Here is an 18,808-nt window from a genome sequence, read left to right on the forward strand (position 1 = left end):
TGTTGGGATTTTTTTGTGCGAGGGATCTTGACCAGAAATGCCACTTTTTGTACAATTCCATCGAGACAAAAACTTAACTTTTTCTGCAATTTCTCCCAAAAGCTAGAAGTTATACCTTACACCAATAGATTAGATGTACACTGCTTATGGGAACATTCGTTTTTAGGTCTCGTCCACTAGGTCACTTATTTATGCCACGGGTCAGCGCTGATGCCACCGCTTTTGCCCCTTGTCTCGATGCCAGCCATAACGTGTCTCAGCCTCCTCCATGCCCATGGGGTCCAGGCCCTGGGGTCAGGCCCACTCTACTACTCACTCCCTGCAGAGGTGTAGACCGGGCTCCCAGAGATCAAGACCTGAGGGGTGTTATTGGCCCACTTTGGTTCTGTCCCACACCACAGTGACTCTGCTACCACCAGGGCAAACCCGCACGTATGTGCGCTGACCTACCCCACCCCTCGTCCAGTCAAAGATGTATTAGGCATGACCCCCCCCTTGCGGGCACTTTGATGTGGTATTAACCTCTCAAGGCACGTCGTCCGTGCAGCACCCCCTGCCTCCTCCATCTATCTTGCAGGATTTACTCAGCCTTGTTGCGCTTCCCCAGTGACGCAGGGCATGTACACTCTGGACGAAGGGGCCTCCCCTCCCGATCCTCTCTTCCGTTGCTCTCTCAGTGATGGGTCCCACACCTAACGCCCGCACCTTTGTTCGCTGCTCCCAGTAGCGGCTGCGTTTCTCTGCTGCTCTCAGCCCCCTGGCACTGGCAACACCCCTGCTTCGGACTGTCCTGACACCTCGAGCCCCACTGCACCATCTCGATGTCTCATCTCCTATTGAGTCTTGACGTTCAGCACGGGACTACGTACAGCTCTCCCCGCTCAGTACAGCAGACCCATGCTCAGCCCAGATTGCATTTCTGCACGACTACTCTGGAGACGTCACCGCCATCTTGTGTCTCCCAGGGTCAAAGGCCTCCAGCACGGCTCCACCGCTCGATCTGGTAGGTCTGTGGATGGAGTTTGATACTGGTTACACTGGGGCTGTGGTCATTGGTTTCTTGGGGTTTGGAGCGAAGTACAGTAGCAGATTGGTGACTGATATTAGGCAGGGGCTTCGGAGCCTTTCCTGTCGGCTGCTGGCCACGCCCCCTGCGAACATACCATGTTTGAAAACCCAGATTGTTCCTAAATATCTCATAAACATAACCCTTTAGCCCTGACCCTCTTTCCTCCTTCACAACTCATAATCTAGCAATAACAAAAGGGGTCTAACTAAATATTAAGCTCCTTCTTATGTATCTAGATGAAGATGTCCTTTTCAACAGCCATTATTTTCCCACTTAGCTGGCTAAGTGAGCTAAACACTTGCTGTTGACGTGAATGCTGATTATCTGGTTCCACGTTCATATCCAAACTAGGCCAACTCTGCCTTCCATCTTTCATAGGCACATGTATACCATTAAACTGGGTAATAGTAACACTGTTCTACTTATAAGATTTGGAAACAGCAGAAGTATGATATGAAGCATACTTTCTAAAAAAAAAAACATAAACTAGTATTATTTTATTTAACTACAATTGTGCTGTATGCTCCGTAAAGCCAGTAACTCAATCATTGGAATGATTTGGACTAGATAATGGGAGATTTACATTTAAATCGCATGCAAGCCCAGCCCAGCCTCTCGCATTCCCAGGCTCTCCCGCCCCCATCAGGCTTCCCCTCCCCTAGCAGCACTCCTCCCACACCAGCACCTCCCCCCTCCCACACCAGTCTGCCTCCCTCGCTCGCATTCCCGCCCCCCCCCCCACCATTTGCCAGCATACACTCTCCAAGTGCTTCGCACACTGCCATCTGTTCCCCAGCTCCAGCACCTCCCCTCTCTCTCCTGGCACACAGCCTTACTTGAAGGGGCTTCGGTTACTCCCCTGCTTCGTACCATCCCCTCTGTCTCCAAATGCACCTCTTTCACCGACTCCTTTCTCTCCTCCTCTCTCCACCCGCCCCCCATCCCCCCATCCCACCCCTTCAAACCACCTCACCCTCCTCTAATTCCATTACCCGACTGGCCTCTGTCACCGCTCCCCCTCCCCCTTGCCTTCTCTCTCTTTGTTCTCTAATCACTCTCCCTTAACCACTCCCTTCTTTCATCCATCCTTCTTGCCTCTCGCCCCCTCCCCCCCGCCAGCCTCCTTCCGCCGCCCTCCCCCCTCCCCGGGGACGCCTTGCTCTTGTTCTGGGTGTAGTCATTTGCTTCTACGCAGTTTGCTTCAACAAGCTTGGCAGAGCGTCAGCGCAGCCTGCTCTTCAACGATGATTTATGTGGGTTGTGAGAAAGTATTGAATCAACAAAACTATATAAGTAATTTAGTTCCCCGATTTGTGATAGCTAATTGACCATGCAGGGCATGCTACAAAACTATCTCCAAGTGCAGCTTTTTACTTCCTTTGCCGCAGCACAGTTTATTTCCCGGAAGTGAATCCCTTTTCCGCAATGACTTTTTCCACAAGTGCGGTGACTATACTAATGCCGCCGGTTTTCGATGCACCAGGGCAGCGGCATCACTTGGGCGTCCGGCTGGTGTTCGTGGTGGCTCCGTGGCGGCTGCAGCCTGCTGGTGTAATCTGATGCGGCTGAGTAACATCTAGTTGCAAGCTGATCAGGGCAGACACCGCTGCTCAGCAGAGCTCGTTCATCATTTTAATCAGGGTTAAAACAAGCACTGGCGTTACCAATAGGTTTCTCATTTGGAAAGTTTGAGCTATTGGTTTTGTAAATGACATTTTATATTTATATATCGTTATTGGCATTGTCAATAACAATATATAAATATAAAATGTCATTTACAAAACCAATAGCTCCAACTTTCCTACTGCGAGACCTATTGGCAACGCCAGTGCTTGTTAAAATGTTCTTATGCTCTTCGAATGTGTATGTTTTCAAATGAACAGCGCTAAAAACTAAATATCCTGCCATCGCTTACTTACAGGCAAACATTAACACAATTCCTTGTCGAAGCCAAATCTTTAAAGTACAGCCTAAACTTCACTCTTTCAGGACACGATGCTTTTTAACCTTTGATAAATCGAACAAGGTTTTGACTAATTTAGTTATATAAAAACATCCATTTTCCATCACATTTTTACTTTGCAAACATTGTTGACGTTATGTTTCATATCGATCAATAATCATGAGTAAGGTAGAACAAAAAAAAAATGTTGGATGGCCAAGATATTGAAAAAGATACAACACAGACGGTCGGAGGGCACCGAGCCCCGGCCGTGGAAAGGGTTGACTGATCTCAAAGATTTGTATCCGAAGGACCATATTCTGTTTAAAGTAGATTACTTGTTCAGCTCTTTTAGCAATAGGACTAATGCAATTACATTAAAGCGGTCTGTTGTGAATCTGAAAGTACTCCCGATAGCATATTTGTCTTCTCTTTAATATGTGCTTTTCCCCTTAGATGTTGCTCTTTAATAGTGATTTATTTTATCAGCAGTTAATTCGAAACTAAAACTTACTGTTGACTCTCATATGTAAGTGTCCTTAATAAACCTATATTGATTCTTCATTCAAAGGGAAAACTCTTTCTCTCTATATTCCGCTCTTCAGTTTTGTTTGATGCTGATGTTTTACAGGAGGAGCGGGAGTATCCTCAGAGGCGGAGGTCGTCTTCCTCCAAATGCACTGCTTTTCGTTCCGTGGAAGATATTACGGAGGAGGACTTGGAAAATGTTGCAATCACGGTCAAGGATAAAGTATATGATAAAGTTTTAGTAAGTATTTTATTCTCCAACTCTAGGCATGTTATGGGAGTGGTTTATAGTCTGTGTATTTTTTAAGGAAGTCAAACCCTGCAAGCACTGGAATGCGAAACGCATGGATTGCTCCTCATGACTTTCATTTCATGTAATGACGTTTTGCGCTTAGGATAGTGTGCCGCCCGACTGGGTATTTTGCTGCCTCTTTCTGTTATTGCATCCAAATACAGTTCATCAACTGACATTACAACTTAAAGTCAGGACTATTGGCTTTATCAATGGTTGTTAGTTGCATAAGCTAAAGAAGTAACAACAATGAATTTGTTTTATGTAATATTGAAAGCTCTTCACTTCTGAAAATGACGTGACTGTGAAATAACACGTCTCTCTGAAGTTACATCAAAGCCAGTGAAGGTTAGTACTGCTGTAGAGTTCACATTTCTTTCTACTCCTAGAGTAAGGGCAAACATGGAGAGGCTGATAAGGATCTGTCTCAGCACCTCCTTTTTAGAACTGCTGGTGCTGTGCCCCTTTTGAAGTGTTACACAGATTTGTTTCCTCAATTTTACTTCTGTTTTTTAGAGTCTGCGTACTAAGGCACTGCTGTCCAGTTCCCAGTGTATGTGCTCTGACCCTTAAAACAGGGGGTAATTGGCTAGTCCATGTTAGGCATATATACCTCTCCTTTAAGACCATAGCATGGAAAGTTAAATGTCACCTCTGGACTGCAGCACTTGTCATCCCTAGTGTGACAGGAAATATGGCTACAGGCCTACTCGTGTAGCCGACTGCTGCAATTTAAGCCTGCAGACTGACCTTTCAAAATACCCCTTTTAACGTGGGGAAACCTTTCTCTTACATTGTAATGTCTTTTCTGTCGGTTTTGTAGTCTACAAGGTAGGGTGCATGTGTTTTTTAAAGTGATAAATGTAGAATATGTGGAAAGTTAAAGTTACCATGTTCCTCCAGTGACAAGCCCCAAAAAGCTATTTTCACCTTGGAAGACTGTCTCTCCCATGAGAAGAATAGAGTACAGATTAAAATATTAATTCTCCTATTTTTTGTTAAACCACTATTTTTAATATTTGTTAAAAGCCCAATTCAGTGGTAAAGTTGATTTTTTTAAAATACATATTGGTAAAAACACCTTTTAGAAAGCTACCTTTTCCCTGCCAGAATCTCCCTGAGGCTAATTTGCTTTTGCTCTCTAGCAGCTAATCAGCCAGTGCTTGCCCCATATCTGAAGTGAAACCTACTGCCAGAGGAAGGGCAATGGCCTTGGTGTGGGAAGGTGCTATCCCTCCCCTTGCAGGAAGACCAGTTAAGTTGGACCCGTGAACTTAATTCACTTGTATATGATCTGTCCTCTCATAACTAAACGTCCCCTAGTTAGAGTGGCTCCAAAGCCAGTGGCATGGACTTAACCCCAAAACCAATTGTGAGTGACCACAGAGGAGGGGACTGCACCTTTCCCTGGCCACACCTCTGGTTGGGCACGCTGGCTTTGCACAATGGAGAAAGGGGTTCTCTATCTTGAATTTTAAGGTGCACTGTGTAATTGTTTGCAGTTGGGCAAACAGGATCTGCTGAAAAAGTGGGACGAGTTGCTCTGGAATGGAAACTCTGTCCCATTGGGTAGCAAGAAGCCATGACTCACTCCACCCATTAGCTACTGATAACCATAAATGTGGCACCTCAAGGCACTCTCCTCTGAACACTCTCTGGAGCTGTGGAAGAACAAAAGTAGGACTGCACCTACTGTTTGAGACCTGTATGGAGATCTGAAAGGCTGGACCTGCTCTCATTTGTAGCCAGGAAAAATAATTTGACTCTGAGGGTCAGCTGGCTCACCTCCAGTGTGGCTACAGCTACACAACAAGCTGCAAATTACCTTTTCTCTGAAGTGCCCAGTAGCAACTTTACCTAGACTGTACCCTCCTGGTGGCCTCTGCTGGAGCATTCAACTCCGCCCGACACCCCACACGCTGTTCCTGAGGTCCTGGGACCCTAGGCTGTGTCTAGCTGGTCTTCTCCACAATCTTTGAAAAGCTGGGACATAGAAAAAGTTTGGATTTTTCCAACCTTCGAAGCTCCTACGACCCAAGTCAGTCTGCCCAAGGCACAACCTTGCTGGACAAGAAAATAAAAATGGTCCTGCTCGGAGACATTTGTAGCTCAAAAAGCCTGGACAGTGCACTCTTGTTCATGCCTATCTTACTTCAGTGTCACCTTCCAGATACAGCCTTGCCTCTCTGGAGGATTCTGAGCTCCAAAAATAGAGACTAAGTTTGTCAAAGAAATCTTCCCGGTGTATAAAGTATCTGACTTTCAAGGGACTTGTTGGTGTAAAATTTTAAATCTTCCCATTTTGAGATTTTCACACCAAAACTTGTGGCTTCTGCATGACTACTGGCAACAGCTATTCAGCTTAGAGAGAAAGTCCATGGATACAATCTGCAACCTTACCCTGCTGGAGGATTTAGACTTCCATTTGAAAGGCATAGTGAGAACGTAAAATCTTTCACCGGGACACACCTGTTTGGTGTATCTGACCCACATTTTGTCAGGGTCAGCCTGGAATAAGCTTAGGTTCGGACACAGACTAACAGTACCTTCTATTGACTTCACTATTTCTTTGTGCCTTTTCTCTCAAAATCTTTTAAAATTCATATCTCCGTGTCTTCGTATTGGATTTTTGTTGTATTCTATATTTGTATAAGTTATAGTAGGGTTTTTGTGTTGTATTTTTGATGTAACTGTCTTCAGTTCAAATAAAGTTTGTTGTCATATATTGAACGTATACAGAGTAAGGATAAATATGCAAAAAGAAAAATACACAACAAAATAAGTGAAATAGTCATTCAAAAGGAGATAACCAACAAACATAACCAGCAATAATAGAATATACAACAATTATTGACATATGATGAGCTAAAGGATGATAGAAATCATAATAATAAAAATTATATAAAGCAGCAAAGGGAACTCATGGAGGTTTAGTGACTTCTTGTTGAAAGGGGGTCAAAGGCAAGGAGCGGAGAGCAGATGTATCAAAAAATGAGGTAACTGGGTCCCACGACTGTTTGCGTTTTGGGGCCAAAGCTAGTGGATAGACAAATGTTGTGTCCAGCCTATGATTGTAAAATATAGCGTACCACCACACCTGATATGAAGTTTAGTGAGATCCTTCCAATTCTTAGTTATATGTTGAAAAGCTGCTGCAATGAGTAGGTCTATTATTTTTATGTTGAAGGTGCAATGATCCCAAATGGGGGAGATACTACCTAGAAAGATGTGAGAGATGGAAAGGGTGCTTGGTGGGAAAAATATTATTGATTTGAGACCAAACCTTGACCCAAAAAGTGTGAACCGGTGTACAAACAAAAAGCAGGTGTAACAAATCCGCGTGTGGGGCAGAGCTGGTCCAACATGTATGTGTAAGGTCGGAGTATCGTTTGCTAAGAGTAAGTGGGGAAAGTAAGAGTCGATTGTAAATAAAAAATTAAGTTTGAATAGTGTTTGCAGCCCTGGATGATTTCCGTATATTTACCCACACCTTGTCCCAAACCGAAATAGGCCATGAGGTACCCATGTCCACTTCCCTTGCTTCTTCAACTTTGGTCTTTGTACGTGGTGATGCTGGCGCGTGTATCAAAGCGGAAATCTTGGACGCCCTAGATCCTCTAGTCAGTAGAGTGCGCAATTAAATGTTATAGGAGATTCCTTAGGAAACGTGGATGGCAACGCGATGTGCGAATCATATGCCGACTGTAGTGCTTGTGTTAATTTGAGATACTTAAAACGAAAAGAAGAAGGGAGATGAAAAGTTGCAGCGGCTTCTGCAAAAGGAATAATGTGAGATTGCTGGAATAAATGATGTACCCATATGAGACCCCGACTTCAAGACTTCCAAAAAAATGATTTATTGTTTATTAAAATTGATGGGTTATGCCATATAGGTTGGTCTAAAAAAGTAGAAAATAAAGGGGATGGTAAAATCCTAGAAGTGTATTTGAGAATCGGAGTTGACATAGATTGCGGTGGACGAGAAAAAGAAAGGTACTCTAGGAAAGACAAAGGAGAAATATATGCCAGTTCCAGCGATGTCCACAAGGGAGAGAATGTGGAAGAATACTCAAACCATCTGGATGCTTGGTTTAATATAAAGGATTTATGATACAGGGAGAAATTTGGAAAATTTACCCCTCCCTCTGCCTTCGGACATGATAATTTAGATAAAGACATGCAAGCCTTTTTACGCCCCCACAGGAAAGAAGATAAGATAGAATTAATTTTCTTGAAATGTTATAAAGGAATAGAGAACGGAATGTTAGAAATTGTGAATAAAATCAAGGGGGAAAGCATAATTTTGATGGTGTCCAATCTGCCTCACCAAGATAAATATAAAGGGTGCCACTTTGTGGTAAGGTCAGTCAACTTTTTTAGACATTCTTCCATACAACGAGAGACCGTACCTGAGAGAGTAGGAGTAAAGTGAAGACCCAAATATTTGATACATTTAGGGTTCCATGTGAACCCCGAAGTAGTGAAATCTGATTTATAAGTAAATTTAGTCAAGGGTAGAATCTCGCATTTATCTTCATTTAATTTGTAACCAGATACAGAGGCAAATTAATTAACTTCAGTCAAAAAGGCAGGTAAAGAAGTCGCGGGCTCAGATAAAAATAATAGAACATCATCGGCATATGCCGCCATTTTAATTGTGGACTGCTGAAACTTAAAGCCCTGTATGGCATTAGTTAGGCGGATTCGCAATAGGAAGGGTTCTAAAGCTAGATTGAATAAGCAAGGCAAAAGGACATCCCTGACGAACCCCTCTACCAAGGGAAAAATAAGAAGAGACACCACAATTTGCCGCGATAGCAGCTCTGGGGTGAGAGTATAAAAGAGAAATGAGGGTGGAAATTCGTGGGCCAAAGTCGAACCACTGCAACGTTTGGAAAAGATATGGCCACTCGACTCAATCAAAAGCCTTTTCCACATCCAACGCTATTGCAGCGAGAGAGTGAGAAGAATGTGAAGTCTTAGAGAGAATATCGAAGAATAATCTGGTGTTGTCTGAAAGCAGTCTACCCTTGACGAAACCAGATTGTTCCTTCCCCAATAAATCTGGCAAAAAGGATTCTAAACGGAGAGCTAAAGCTTTAAAAAAAATCTTGTAGTCAATGTTGACTAAGGAAATGGCCGATAGTTTTTACAGTAGACTGTGGGTCTTTGCCTGGTTTGGGAAGAATACATATGAGGGCGTCGGAGAATGATCCTGAGGAAGAACCGGAATCTAGGAAAGAGGAAAGAAGTGTACGTAATTTTGGGATAAGTAATGTCGAGAAACGGAGAAAAAATTCTACTGTAAATCGTTCTGGACCTGGGGCTTTATTTTTTTTAGAGATTTCAAAGCACAAAGAAGTTCTTTTTGAGTTAGATCAGATTCTAATGAAGAGAGGTCAGGAGGGGTATCGAAAGGAGACTCCATGTCAGAAAAGAACTGGCAAATGTCCTGGGTCGTAGAAGTCGACTCGGATCAATACAATGTTTTGTAGAATTGAAGAAATGCCGTCAAGATGTCATCATCTTTATGACACAGTGTAGAATCTTGACCATATATACTTTCTCTATTAGTCCTATTTTTCTTGACTTTCAAATAGTTTGCCGGCCTTGTTTTGACCCCCATAAAATTTAGCACTAGAGCGCAGTAGGAAATTGGAAGCATTATTTGTAGTATCCTTATTAAATTGTAGTTTAGTGGTTATGAGCTCATGCAAACATTCCTTAGACTTAGAAGCAAAGTAAGAACGTTCCAATTTCTTAATCTTAGAGAAAAGGTCTTTAGTGATTTGTTCTGCCGCCTTACGCTTGCGGGAGACGTAACTAATATTAAAATCCCTAGCGGATGCCTTAAAGGCATCCCACACAACGGGAAAGGATACCTCGTTGGAAGCGATTCGTAAGAAAAAGTCGTGAAAGAAGGCAGTGAAGGAGGAAACAAAACCAGAATCAAGAAGGAAGTTATTGAAGCGCCATTTCCTAGTGAGGGAGGGCTTCTGCAAAATGTCAAGGTGTATGGAAACTGGCACTTGATCAGAAATCAAAATAGACCCAATGTCAGAAGCAATCAATGATTGTGAGAGATGATGTGAAATAAAAAAGTAATCTAATCTAGATTGAGTCTGGTGAGCCGAAGAAAAAAAAGAATACTCTCTTAGAGTGGGTTTGCACAGTCTCCAAGCATCGATGAATTTAAATTGATGAATGAGTTGCGTAAGACTTATGGGGAGAGTAAGTGCTGGTAGAGTGCCTATCTAAAAAAAGAGTCAAAAACTTCATTACAGTCTCCTGCCAAAATAAAATTGTCCTCGTAATGTTGGGTAATGTGAGGGGATAGTGAAGTCCAAAAAGATGCGTCTCCTGTAGTAGGGGCGTAAATATTTAGAAGGGAGACTGGAGTATTATCTACAATAAATTTGACTAAGACCCATCTGCCTAGTTGATCTGCTGAGTTAGCAACTATCTTGACTGAAAGGTATTTATGAAATAAAATGAGAACTCCATTATGCTTGCCATCACCTGGGGAAAAGAAGACCTCCCCAACTCAACTCTTTTTAGTTAAGCAGATTCTTTGGAAGAGAGGTGTGATTCCTGAATACAAGCAGTCCGTTTTAAGCTTGGCTGGATGTGTTCAGATCAAGCTTAGCTAGATGCCCTGAATCTGCTTTCCTCTTTTTTGCATCAGAGAAGGCAGAGAGTTAAACTGGGCAAATTTGTGTCATCTTCCCAGGCGTTGCAATGTGGGGTCCCGCAGGGCTCCGCGTTGAGCCCTCTTTTGTTTAACATCTACGTGACCCCACTTGCTGAAATTATACGATGTTTTGGGTATCAGATTCTGTCGTATGCCGACGATACCCAGATTATCGTCTCTACCACAGGGTCAATAAAAGATTCTGCCGTTAAATTTAGAGCCTGCATGGAAGCAGTTGCGCATTGGATGATCCGCAACTATTTGAAGCTGAATGGAGAAAAGACGGAAGTCTTGGTCTTTGGAGGGGATTACGATCTCTGGTCTGGGGACTGGTGTCCCACTTCCTTGGGGGACTGTCCCCAGCCAACCCGTTTGGCCAGGAATCTTGGAGTTCTTATAGATCCTGACCTCTCTTTCGACCTCCAAGTCAAGAAAACAGTGTCCACATGCTGTGCCATCATTCGGACGCTAAAAAAGATTGCCCCTTATCTATCGCCTGATGCCCGTAGGCAATCAACGGTTGCCCTGGTGGGGTCCAGACTTGACTATTGTAATGAGTTGTATGCAGGCATTAACAAGAAATCCCTTCAGCGTCTCCAGGTGGTCCAGAATGCTGCAGCCAGGATGGTCCTAAACCTACCTAGGCGTTCTTCAGCAACAAAGGCCAGAAAAGATCTTCATTGGTTGCCGATTCAGGCCAGGATCTCATTTAAACTCCTATGTCTGGCTCACAGGGAAGTCCATGGCTCGGGCCCTGGAGGGATTAGGTCCCTAATTAGCCTCTATACCCCTAACAGAACGCTCCGCTCAGCCTCCAGAAATCTACTCACTGTCCCCAGATTCAGGAGGACGAAATGGGGAGGAAGAGCCTTCTCCACCTTGGCACCTAAGCTATGGAACTCGCTCCCCGTTGAACTTTCTAGCCAACCATCTTTGGCGATCTTCCGTAAACTTCTGAAGACTTGGCTCTTCTCCCAGGTTTACTAAATTTTGTGGCATCTGCCTTTGTTTCCCCATGTTAGTATGTTGCCTGCGCCTTGATGCCCTTGTGGTTAAGTCTGCGCAATACAAGACATCCTTCATTCATTCATTGTTCATAAATGTCCCTGTAAAAATGTGGCATAACAAAGCTACATTAATAAACACATCTAAATAAAATTAAGTGCAAAATAAAGTATTCATTGGTTATGACCATACTCATTATTACAATCATTAATATTCAAACATTTGTCACCCAAAATTGCATATTTAGAAATAGCTGTAACATCATTGCTATAAAAGGAAAAATACGCTTTCAGAACCGTTGCTGACCACAAAAGTAGACACTGCTTCAGCCATTGACCTTGCTTTATATCTGCTGAGCCCTGGAAAATGAAGGCTGCGTAACTTGATGGACCTGTCCTTTGAAGCTTTACATTGTGTGCATTGTGTTTTTCCCTGATCTGTACATTTGTTGCGCTACAGGCTGCTATAATTGTAATGTACTTATATTACACTTATAGTTAAAGTGCATTGCATTTTCTATATATAATTATCCTTCCCAATTGGAATTTGATACTCATTTGGATTTCTTAGTAAGGGATGAAATGCTGAGTTCACCATGCCAGGATTCATACCTGAAACCTACAGCTCGCACCCGTCCGCACTGATTGTTTAACTCCGTGAGCCTGTTTTACTGTAGAGATCCTATTTGTCATTGTGGGCAGCTTCAGTTTTTCATACTCTTAACATTTTTGTTGCAGGGAAGCACATGCCATCAGTGCCGTCAAAAGACAATTGATACAAAGACGGTCTGCCGTAATGAAGGTTGTGGTGGTGTGAGAGGACAGTTTTGTGGCCCCTGTCTTCGTAATCGCTATGGAGAAGATGTCCGAACAGCCCTTCTGGATCCTGTAGGTTCATTGTATGCTTTTGGCTAGTTTTCTTAAGTGTGCTCCTGATGCTTTTTATTGACACCTCTGTTTTTTTTGTCCTTCACACCGTGCAGGATTGGATCTGCCCTTCTTGTCGTGGCATCTGCAATTGCAGTTACTGCCGTAAGCGGGATGGCTGGTGTGCCACAGGAATGCTTATCCATTTGGCAAAATTTTATGGTTATGATAATGTCAAAGAGTATCTTGAAAGGTAAGATCTCTAGCAACACTACTGTTTACAAAACTGAGAAGATGCACGCGGCGAAATTGTCGGCGTGACTGTTTATACAAGGTTTAATTACTTTGTTAGGATTTACAAATTGATTTGTAATTCTAGTGTATGTATAGAGGTTAATTTGCACTTGCATTACAAGAATTGTGTGCAAACAATGTCTTTATTTCAAATTCCACTCATAAATTGTCATGTTTCATTAAATTATCAGGAAATTCCCAAAACCTGGCTCACTGAAAGATCTCTAATGCGTTTCAGATATTTTGAGCACATATGAAACTCACCAAATCCTACCATGAGACCAACATTTAGAAACCGACATTGGCTGCCTTCTATTTTTCTATTGCAGCTTCCCTTCACTTTGCCCAGCCGCTTTCCAGCCGACACTCGGCGGCGGTGGGCGCCATCTTTGGTGAGGCTGGGAGAGCGCTCTAGTCGCGCCGTCCTCCCGCCCTCCTGGAATATTTAACAGAGCCTCACATCGAGCTCGGTGCCTAACGGAGCTCTCCCTAGTGAGGGTAACTGGGGCTGCGAGCTGCGTGTTGCTTTAACGTGATGACATTCTTGATACTTGTAACGAATACTCATTGCACTTTAGAGCGATTTTACATTTGCTGTGATTTTATTATTGGGGGCTTATTTTAGTGTTAACGGGAATTTTAATGCAGGCACACTGACACTCTGACCATTTTTTGACTTCCCTTCACTTTGCCCAGCCGCTTTCCAGCCGACACTCGGCGGCGGTGGGCGCCCTCTTTGGTGAGGCGGGGAGAGCGCTCTTGTCGCGCCGTCCTCCCACTCTCCTTTCTCCCTATATAATGTGTAGGCCGGCCAGACGGCGCAGCGGGCTGGCGCAGGGGGCGCGCCGAAGCCGCGCCTAAGCCAAGCCCGTCTGCGCCCGTCCGCGCCAGGATCGCGTCGGGCGCAGGGCACGCCGGCCAACATCCACTTACCATCAGATACGACAGTAAGGAATTACTGGCACTACGATCTAAAGTCGGTGAACCGTGTAAGGGATGTCCCCCTATTGACCTTCCCTGGGGCCCCTTTTCATGTTTACACTGTAAATGGATGTCCCCTAAGATACCTACAGAGACGCATAATATTTCTGCCCCCTCAAGGCACAGCTCTAATAACTTTAAGGGAGGACTTATTAATGCCCGGTCCTTGTCCTGCCATTGCCAAGACATACACGATTTAATAACGTGTCACGACCTGGACGCCCTTTTTATAACCGAAACATGGCTCAACGACTCTTCCAATCCTGACTTGGCTACTGCCCTCCCTCCGGATTTTACTATCTTCAGGCGGGACAGGCCAATTGGGCGAGGAGGTGGGGTTGCATTCATTATTAAAAAGTCCTTCTTATGCCATACATTTGATCTAGGAGAAAATTACAAAAAACAATTTGATGGACAGAATGTAGATCAATGTCTTACATTCACCCCAGTACAAGGATCTGGGCCTAAATCCATCGTTTTTTGCACTCCACACTACCCTGGGTTAGATAATGGCTTTATGCAAATCAGCTCTGACCCTGTGCCCCATGGGAACAGTCCAGTCCGAACTACACAGCCATATCTTTCCCAGACCGGAATCAAGCATCCGAGGACCGGACCGGTTTCGAGGTAACACCTCTCATCAGCCCGGCTAGCTTGACTCCAGTGGTGTGGAGGCTCTGGGACCCACGTCTGGGCTACCCCAGTACACTCAGGGAGAAAATTACAAAAAACAATTACAAAAAACAATTTGATGGACAGAATGTAGATCAATGTCTTACATTCACCCCAGTACAAGGAACTGGGCCTAAATCCATCGTTTTTTGCACTCCACACCACCCTGGGTTAGATAATGGCTTTATGCAAATCAGCTCTGACCCTGTGCCCCATGGGAACAGTCCAGTCCGAACTACACAGCCATATCTTTCCCAGACCGGAATCAAGCATCCGAGGACCGGACCGGTTTCGAGGTAACACCTCATCAGCCCGGCTAGCTTGACTCCAGTGGTGTGGAGGCTCTGGGACCCACGTCTGGGCTACCCCAGTACACTCAGGGAGAAAATTACAAAAAACAATGTTGTTTATACATTTGATCTAGGCCACCTTAAAGAAAGTGAGAGCATCGGCTTCTCGATTAAAATTAACGCCTACACCTCTTTCTCGGGAGGACTAATCGATCGCCCTCCAGGCAATGCCACCCCGTTTCTAGACTCCCTAGATGAAGCTCTTGGGTCACTTATGTTACATTACCCCAACTTCACCCTATTAGGAGACATGAACATGCAACTCGAATCGTGCGTTGACCCTCACGCCACCTGTTTCCAACACACTCTTAATATCGTTGGACTGGCTCAACTAGTTACCGCACCCACCCATCTAGCTGGCCATACTCTTGACAGTATTTGCTCCAACTTAACCACTATGATTACGTCCCGCCCCCCCCCCCATCCCACAAATTTGGACTGACCATAGTTTCATTCCCTTTAACATCGAGAAACAAGCTCATGCCTCACTCATAACTAAGCGTCCTCAACCTTCCTTCCGATAAATTGGAGAAAGGTGACCGACCGTATTAAGCTGGACTCCCAACCACTGGCACAGGCCCCTAAATTGATAGGAGATGTATCGGTCGATTCTCGCAACTTTCACGTCTGGATGGATCAAATTATCTCGGAAAAGTCTGATCCAAAAGGGGACCGCGTGAAATGTCCTAAAAGGAAACTAAATGCACCATGGTACACCCAGGCCCTAACTGAGAGTCATCTACTATGTAGAATAAAAGAAAGGAAGTGGAGGAAAACATATGACGAGGCTTCAAGAGCCCTCTATGTTCAGCAGAGGAAATTATACCTTTCTAGTATAAAGGCGGCTAAAAAGGAGTACTATACAAAGGCCATCAATGAAGCCCACCAGAAGCAAAAAACAGTCTTCTCCATAGTTAAATCCTTCACCCACCCTAAAGCTCTTCTGCCCGAAATTCCTCCCTCTGAAACTCAGTGTAACCAAATTGCAGATTTCTTTGTGGAAAAAATTGCCAATATTCAAAAGGACTTTCTGCCTCCCTTGATTATTCCTCATCAGGTAGCTGACAACCATCCTTCCCTTTGCAGCTTCCAACCTGTCTCCCTCCTGCAGACCCACAAGGCAATTTTGGCCTGCAAATCAGGAGCACCAACCGACTCCTGTCCTCCTCGCATTCTGCACCATCTAATCGAGGTAGTAAACCCTAACATCAACGCGATCATTAACGCATCCCTTGATTCAGGAGTAGTGCCTAATGAATGGAAAAAGGCTATCGTGAAACCCCTGATGAAGAAGCAGGATAAATCTCTAACAGATCTTATCAACATGCGCCCCATCTCACTCTTGCCTGTTCTAGGAAAAATCACTGAACAGATAGTACATTGGGAGCTAAAAACATTTGTGGAGAATCATAACATACTGCATCCCCAGCAATCTGGGTTTCGCCCCAATCATTCCACCGAAACGGCTCTGATAGAACTCTCTGATTCCATCAAGTTCCTGCAGGATGAGGGAAGGCAAGCCGTCCTCATCCTGCTTGACCTAACAGCAGCGTTCGACACTATCTCTCATGCCATCCTGATTGATAGAATGCGAGAGATTGGCGTGACAGACACTGCTTTGGCATGGGTAAAATCTTTCTTGTCCAATAGGTCCCAATCTGTGTCCTTGGGTCCCTACCTATCCAGCGAAAAACCCATTACATCAGGTGTACCGCAGGGGTCCATATTAAGCCCACTTCTTTTTAACATCTATATGGCACCCCTCCTCGCTGTGATAGAGTCCCATGGGATCCTTGTCATGTCATATGCTGACGACACCCAACTTGTCGTCTCCATTGACAAAAACTGCATGGATACAGAGCTGCGATTTCGGAATTGTCTCACCGAGGTATTCCATTGGCTGAATAAAAACCACTTGAGATGCAACAGTGGGAAAACCGAAATCATACCATTGGGTAAAAATGTATCCTTCTGCCCGAAAGATTGGTGGCCCAAAGACTCAGAGGCCCCGCCTAGTGCGGTGTCTTCTGCGCGCAACCTGGGCGTGCAATTTGATGCATCCCTTTCCTTTGACGATCACGTCAGGATTACGGCTGGTTGCTGCTTTGGACTAATTAAATCTCTAAAGAAATTCTTTGACTTCCTCCCCATCACCGCTAGGAAATCGGTCGTGGTAGCACTAATACTCTCCCGACTCGATTACTGCAATGGATTAATGGCAGGAGTGAAAAAGTCCACCCTTAAGAAGTTGCAAAGTATACAGCACGCGGCTGCAAGATTAGTGTTGAAACTTCCCAGAAAATCTTCGGCCTCAGCAGCATTGAACTCCCTCCACTGGTTGCCACTTCATAAGAGAATTCTTTTTAAACTTTTACTTAGTGTTCAAATCCCTGAAAAATACAGGTCCTCATTACCTTGTCAATCGCTTCACTCATTACACCCCCGTACGATGTCTGAGATCCTCAGGGACCAACCTCACGAAGATCCCGAGGTTCAAGTACAAAACCAGGGGTGGAAAAACCTTCGCAGTCCTGGCAGCAAGGGCTTGGAACAACTTGCATGTAAATCTCAGACTGATCGAGACTGAGAGTCTCTTCAGGAAACAACTGAAGACATGGGTATATCAGCAATCGGATACCTATGTATGGGCAGCTATTTAGATCTTTCACCAACTATCTCCCACACGCATGCTCAGCGCCAAGATGCTCCTTCCGGAGCGAAAGTTTGCGCTTTACAAATACCCACAAATATCAAATATCCTCTCCAGCCCTTTGATCACTTAGGCAAGTTGGCCTATTTGGCTCCAACAACAACACCTCAGTTGTATCCAGTATTTAAAGTGATAAGACTTGGACTGTATGGCCAGTCCATTGTGCCACATACTATTTCCTTTTTTTTTTTTAACCAATACTATCCACATCTAATGTAATGATGTATAACTTTACTTACGTCAGTCCTGGTGAGATATTTTAGTCAACACCATCCATTCTTTGCAAAAGAGATACGCTAACCTTTAATTCCAGCATCATACTCCTTTCAGCTGCTACACCCTGGAAAATACCATATTATAGTATGTACCTCTTTATGCAAAATAATTTGCTCATGAACTGTCTCATTTTTCAGGGTGTAATTATATCCGCCATCAAACTTAGTGCAGACCGTTGGCCATTAAGGCAGTGTCTCTGTGAATTGCTGTGATGCTCTGTAACCCTTGGCAAAGTGATGCTAAATTGACTGCTTTATTACACGCTGAGCTTCTCCTATGATAATCCCACAACGCGGCAAATAAGCCTTTGGTTTGTCACTACACTGTTTGTCTCACTGAGGAAGCCACCATTAGTACATTTAACTTCCAAGCTATCAAGGAAAGATTGAATTGATTCTGATGCAAGCTGCAACTATGAGAAGATTGACTACACTACGTTCCTTCCTGCAGAAACCTAAGATTTCACCGTAGTTAATGTCAATTACCACTGGAAATTCCTCCAAGTCAATCATGTGTTAGCCCTGAAAGTGGCACTGTAGCCAGAGCTGCTAAACCATATCTGAAAGAGGCCATTAGTTATAGATTCCTTACCCTAGAATTACCTCCAGGCGTCCGACTGGATCTGGACAATTTTTCTTAAGCAGTACCCCTGCGTGTTGGTATGTGGCGTCAGTCGACTCCGCTTCCGGCAGATGACGTCGCAGTGCCTACTTAGACACCACCCCTGCATGCACACGTCAGTTTTCTTTTTCCCTGCCACCTAGCGCAGATCTGGAGAGAGCTTGCCCCTTAGTCACTTTTTGAAGAAACTTTTTTTTTTACTTTTATCGACGTCTTTTTTTTTTTTTCTTTGAGTCTTCAACTCCTGGTGAGCAAGGGATGACCCATTGTTAGACCGGCTACAAGTATTCCGACTCCTATCACAAGCTGATGTCCATGACTGACCCGCACCTCATGTGCCTCTGATGCCTGGAGCTCGACCACGACCCGAAGTCGTGCTCCAACTGTCTGGCCATGAATCTGAAGTCTTAGCGAGAGCAGTCCCAAAAGCTTTTGGTGGCCGGTTAGTTGGCTCCTCATCGCTCCCGTTCTCATTCGATCAGAAGGTCTCAAGATCGGTTGTGGAACCACC

General features: G+C 44.4%; 1 protein-coding gene across 2 annotated transcripts in view; it reads left to right on the forward strand.

The window, feature by feature from the left end:
• CDCA7L (cell division cycle associated 7 like) overlaps nt 1–18,808 on the forward strand; it is a 154,531-nt gene that overhangs the window by 121,097 nt on the left and 14,626 nt on the right. For both annotated transcript variants that reach the window (XR_015300710.1, XM_086941718.1), the window contains exons 6-8: nt 3,643–3,780; nt 12,265–12,414; nt 12,510–12,646. Coding sequence is in view for 1 of the 2 variants with exons in the window: in XM_086941718.1 (XP_086797844.1) it covers nt 3,643–3,780; nt 12,265–12,414; nt 12,510–12,646 (425 nt within the window). In the remaining variant the exon portion in view is untranslated. The remainder of the gene's footprint in view (nt 1–3,642; nt 3,781–12,264; nt 12,415–12,509; nt 12,647–18,808) is intronic.

Source organism: Lissotriton vulgaris, chromosome 10 (genome assembly GCF_964263255.1).
Source record: "Lissotriton vulgaris chromosome 10, aLisVul1.2, whole genome shotgun sequence".
Classification (NCBI taxonomy): Eukaryota; Metazoa; Chordata; class Amphibia; order Caudata; family Salamandridae; genus Lissotriton; species Lissotriton vulgaris.